General features: G+C 41.3%; 1 protein-coding gene across 1 annotated transcript in view; it reads right to left on the bottom strand.

The window, feature by feature from the left end:
- Positions 1 to 3,655, bottom strand: part of KLHL24 (kelch-like family member 24) — a gene marked incomplete at its 5' end in the record, with an annotated part of 5,113 nt that extends 1,458 nt beyond the window's left edge. The window contains 4 exons of the mRNA XM_009077429.1: positions 609 to 797; positions 1,159 to 1,347; positions 2,407 to 2,525; positions 3,471 to 3,655. Coding sequence (XP_009075677.1) covers positions 609 to 797; positions 1,159 to 1,347; positions 2,407 to 2,525; positions 3,471 to 3,655 — 682 coding nt within the window. The remainder of the gene's footprint in view (positions 1 to 608; positions 798 to 1,158; positions 1,348 to 2,406; positions 2,526 to 3,470) is intronic.
- Between the last annotated feature and the right edge of the window lie 1,294 nt (positions 3,656 to 4,949).

The raw sequence follows: 4,949 nt of genomic DNA, 5'->3' as shown, positions 1-4,949 counted from the left end.
TCTCAACCCATGAGGTTTTGTAGCTTTTTCCCTTCTGATTCGCTCCCCCATCCCGTTGGTGGGGGAGTGAGTGAGTGGCTGCATGGTTCTTGGCTGCTGCTGGGGTTAAACCACCACAGATGTTTTGAAGACACTGGGAAATGTAATTGACATGTTTAAATTCTGCTCTGTGTCCCATATGTAGAGCAACAGAGCTCTTGCTGCTGAAGTCAACCACTTTCTGTGCCTTCAATACTTCTTGTTACACTGAAAAGCTTTAATAAACTATAAGGAAATTACTATCTTCAGTCTAACATAAAGCATGCAACAGAAGTTGACAGAGATAATTCCTATAACGATTAAAACATCATTCATTACACTGTTACCCTGTTCTCCAACAGCAACAGCTCTCAAACAAAGTTTGGACTGGCAAGGACACAGCTGAAAAGCTACTGGTTTAGAAACTTCCTCTTCTGTGAGGTTTTGAATTACAGATGAAGAGGTAAAGTAAGAATGGAATCAGAGATGCAATTTTATCAGGGTCAAACAAGTATATATTCATTCCATGCCAAAATATTAATGTAAAAAAATACCTTTCAGCTGCTTATAGGTGTTTCGTTGTTCCTTACCTGTCTGCTGAATGTATTCTGCACGTGCATCCAGTAATCCTCAATGGGATCATAGCAGTATATGGCTTTGGTAAGCCCACCAGCAACGTAGATCAGGTTGTTTAGTGACACAGCCGTAATGCACCTCTTGGCGATAGGGATAGTTGCACGGAGCAACCAGGAATTGGTATCAGGATCATAAGACTGAACCTGAAAACAAAGGCATGCCTGTCAGATTAAAAGCCTAACTGAAATAACAGCCTGGCCAAGAAAATTATGTCGATCTACATACAGGTCCATATACCAATAATGTTTACACAGGGACTATAGTCAACATTATTTTCCTAACACTCAGGCTTAAAAATTCACAGACTTGTGAAGCCAATAACACTATCCATGAGAAAGACAACAGTAGCAGTGTATCATTGAGTTAATGTTTTCTACTCTGCATGTTTTGTATTCCACACTCCATTCAGCAAAGCAGTTAAACCAAACCTCTGTACGATGTGGCTGTAAAGCAGCAGTACGGTTTGCTGTGGGTAGAAGATGCAATCAGAAAGAGTTAGCTAACCTTGTCAGAACACGTGTTGTCGTCAGGACCACCCCCGATCACAAAGAGCTTGCCCACACAGCTGGTGACTGCTGGAGAGCTCACAGCTTCTTTAAGGGGAGCCACCTCTGTCCAGCGGTTAGAAAAGGAGTCGTAACACTCCACACTGCTCAGGCGGTTCTGCCCGTCGTATCCGCCGACGACGTACACCTACGCAACGTCGGGAAAACTACCATCACTGCATGTTTAGAGGAGGCATTACATTTAAACAGGAAATTAAATTAGCTTCAAGCTAAATTTCTAGGTCTGTTTAGGCATCTTTTCCTCAAATTTTAAATTTATACACAGGAGGAGAAGAATATGGTCTAAAAAGAGCAGGTAAAGGCTCCCTGGAGAGTTCCATTCAGTCACATGTGGAATGGCACTGCAAACAGATGCCAAAGCACAGTATTATTAATACTGTGATAGAAACTTCCTATTTGAATGGCATTTGTTAGAAAAGGCACCTCTCTGCACTTCTCTTTTTTTTAGTTAACATTCAACAACAGCAGCAGTAGCAAAAGTCCACCTGAATTTACCTTTGCTTTTTGGTGTTGTGCTTTTCCCCTACTTGCTTACAGAAATGTTTCCTCTCCGTTTGTAAACTCTGTTACTGTCCTTTCTCTCATATTTAAGAAGCAGAGCTCTTTATTTGTGCCTACCTTCTTCCCTATGTTTGCTCAGCTGCAAGTTTCATCTCCAGGAAGTCCAAGGGACACCACATGCACATCTTTCCTAACCATCATTACCAGTATCCCCACAGGCAGTTGATCCCAACTACTGGTTTCATGTTCAGGCCTATATGCCTTCAAAATACAGTAAAACTTCTCATTTCCATACTGCATGTGTTTGCTTAATTTCAGTATAAAACATGAAACAGACAATCAGAGCAGTACCAGTTTCTGTTAATAAATGCATACACTTTTAGACCTTTGACAGCACTTGTAAAGGACAGGCAAATTCAGATTCTTTTTTGCTTCCCAAAAAATTGCTTCTTATTGATCAAAAAAATCCCAAAAAATATATGACTGAGCAGTAAGACAATTTTCATGTCCAAAGGTAGTGCCTGACAGATAAAGAGCCTAAGTGTTTAAAATATTCATTTGAAAGTATGTATTTTTAAAATTATTTGATATGAAATACAAAGCAATACTCAAGTGCTTTCTCCACTGTTTTCATATACACAGCAAACATCCCGCTATAAAAAAAATTAAAATATACTTCTCTTACTTTACCAAGAAGAACAGCCATTTTATGTCTCCATCTGCCTTTATTTAAGGAGGCAACTCTGATCCAAATGTTAAGTTGGGAATTATAAATCCAGACATCGCGGCTATTGATCCTTCCACCTTGAGAAACAAAACCACGACAATTTGAATAAGTCATTGAAAGAGAAACACTAACTATTAACATGCACCTCTACAGTGGGCAATGAAAACTTTGTATCTGGTTTTGGGTGAAATAAGGATCTCCCTGTATTTATATGTCAGACTGAAAAAGTAATCTCCAGTGGACTTACATGAGAACACACAGTAAGTTATTTTCCTTATGCCTGCCTTTCCCACTAACACCCTGAGATCACATCAGATTTTTTGCTGAAGTTGGAATGCATTTTAATGGCTTTTGCCCATATTCTTCAGACTTCCTGCAGTGTCACTACCTGGACGAAACACTCTAAATCTTACCTGCCATTGTGCCTTATGGCAGATCCCTAATACCCACTATTCCTCTGCTTGGTCTGTGCATACATCTTCATTTTGCACTTTGTTCAAATGACACAGGCACTACACACCTGAGGAGACAATTTCTTTGGTTAAACTAACAGACCTTGGTGTCTAAACCACCAGCTATATTCTGTAATTCTCCGTTGCCACAGGACTGAATATGCTGCTGGGAAAAGCCTGCTTGGGACTTCTGCTTGTAGTCTTCCCAGCTGTTGCTGCAAACAGGCTACTGCTCTATTTGACAGCAGTGTACTTAACAAGCATAAGCTGGCCACTTTAAATACAACTGATATCCTGGATCAGCTTTAAAAATCTACCAATTCATGCCAAACAAAAACTCCAGAAAACACTTTTGTTTACAGTAAGATTGCTCTGGGGCTGGTGTTTACCATTTACATCCGAAAGTGGCTTTCAGCTGAGCTTCTGGAAGTTCACAGTACAATGATGTGCCACACTACTTAAAACGCAAGGCAAAAGCAAACCACAACCCACTCCCAACCAAAAAACCCCAAAACAAAAAGAGAACAACCAGTAAAGGAACAAAGATTGAATATCTCTAGGATTATTCACCTGAAACAAGAATATCATTCCGCAGAGCACACACGGCATACTCAGACTTGGTAAACTCTGGAAGTTTAGCCAGTGACTTCCACTCTCCTGTTACGGGATCGTAGCACTCCGTGTATGGCAGATTAAACCCTCCAACTCGTTCACAGCCTCCAACAACAACTATCACCTCAGAATAACCAGTTGATCTACAAAAGTGAACACAGAAAACTAAGATGTAGGAGGTATTTATTAGTAAATCAAGGCCAAACAATATTGTCTTCAAAACTGTGAAAATCAGAGAATTTACTATTTATTGTTAACTTCTACAACAAAGAAAAAAGAAAGAATCATTTAACGCACACTTAGAGGTTTTCACTGTTTCCAGCTGTCTCACTACCCAGTGGGATACATCGAAAGGTGCTCTAACTGGTGAAGTTGCACTGCACAACATTCTATGTAAAAATCAAATCATTAAATACCACAGAAAGCCTTTAATAATATTTTTCCTTTGACTGTGTACATAGAAAGATCAGGATGAGAGTTCAAGCAAGGCCTGAGACAATGAGATGAGTTGTTTCACAATGAAACCAAGTCCTCATGGCCCCCCTGAGTTTTACAAAATTAACAATACTTTACATTGCTTAAATATTCAAAGGGTTTAAAAGCTGAGGAAACATAGTCACTAAAATAAGTGAAAAGAAAGAGTCCTTAGAGCCAATGCACAGTAAAGCAAAAAACAGGAATAGTGACAGGAGGAAACATTAAGGAATGCTGAAATAAAAATTCAAAGCTAAAACAAAAACTGAAACTCAGTGTGAAAAAATTAATTTAGATAGTCTGCAATATACACAAATAGGCCTGTAAGTTCTATTCCACACACTCATTCTCCTTCTAACCAGATGCTACTGCACTACAGATATTCTGTATTCACAGAATCATAGAATCAATCAGGTTGGAAGAGACCTCAAGGATCATTGAGTCCAACCCTACCGTCGTTACTAGCCCATGGCACTAAGTGCCCCACCCAGTCTCAACTTGAAAACCTCCAGGGATGGTGAATCCACCACCTCCCTGGGCAGCACATTCCAGTGTCTGAGCACTTTGCATAAAAAACCTCTTCCTGATATCCACCCTAACCCTCCCCTGGCAGAGCTTGAGTCTGTGCCCTCTTGTCCTGCTGCTGGTTGCCTGGGAGAAGAGACCAACCCCCACCTGACTCCAACCTCCTGTCAGGGAGTTGCAGAGGATGGTAAGGTCACCCTTGAGCCTCCTCCAGGCTAAACAATTCCAGCTCCCTCAGCCTCTCCTCATGGCACTTAGTGCTTGACTCCCTTCACCAGCCTCATTGCTCTTCTCTGGACCTGCTCCAGCACTGAGGGGCCCAGAACCGCACACAGTGCTCAAGGTGTGGCCTCACCAGTGCTGAGTGCAGGGGCAGAATCACCTCCTGGTCCCGCTGACCACACTGTTCCTGATCCAGGCCAGGATGCCATTGGCCTT

The sequence above is a fragment of the Acanthisitta chloris genome, unplaced genomic scaffold, assembly GCF_000695815.1.
Source record: "Acanthisitta chloris isolate BGI_N310 unplaced genomic scaffold, ASM69581v1 scaffold9866, whole genome shotgun sequence".
Lineage (NCBI taxonomy): Eukaryota > Metazoa > Chordata > Aves > Passeriformes > Acanthisittidae > Acanthisitta > Acanthisitta chloris.
The sequence above is the reverse complement of the archived record's forward strand: the minus strand, read 5'-3'. Positions and strand labels throughout refer to the sequence as shown.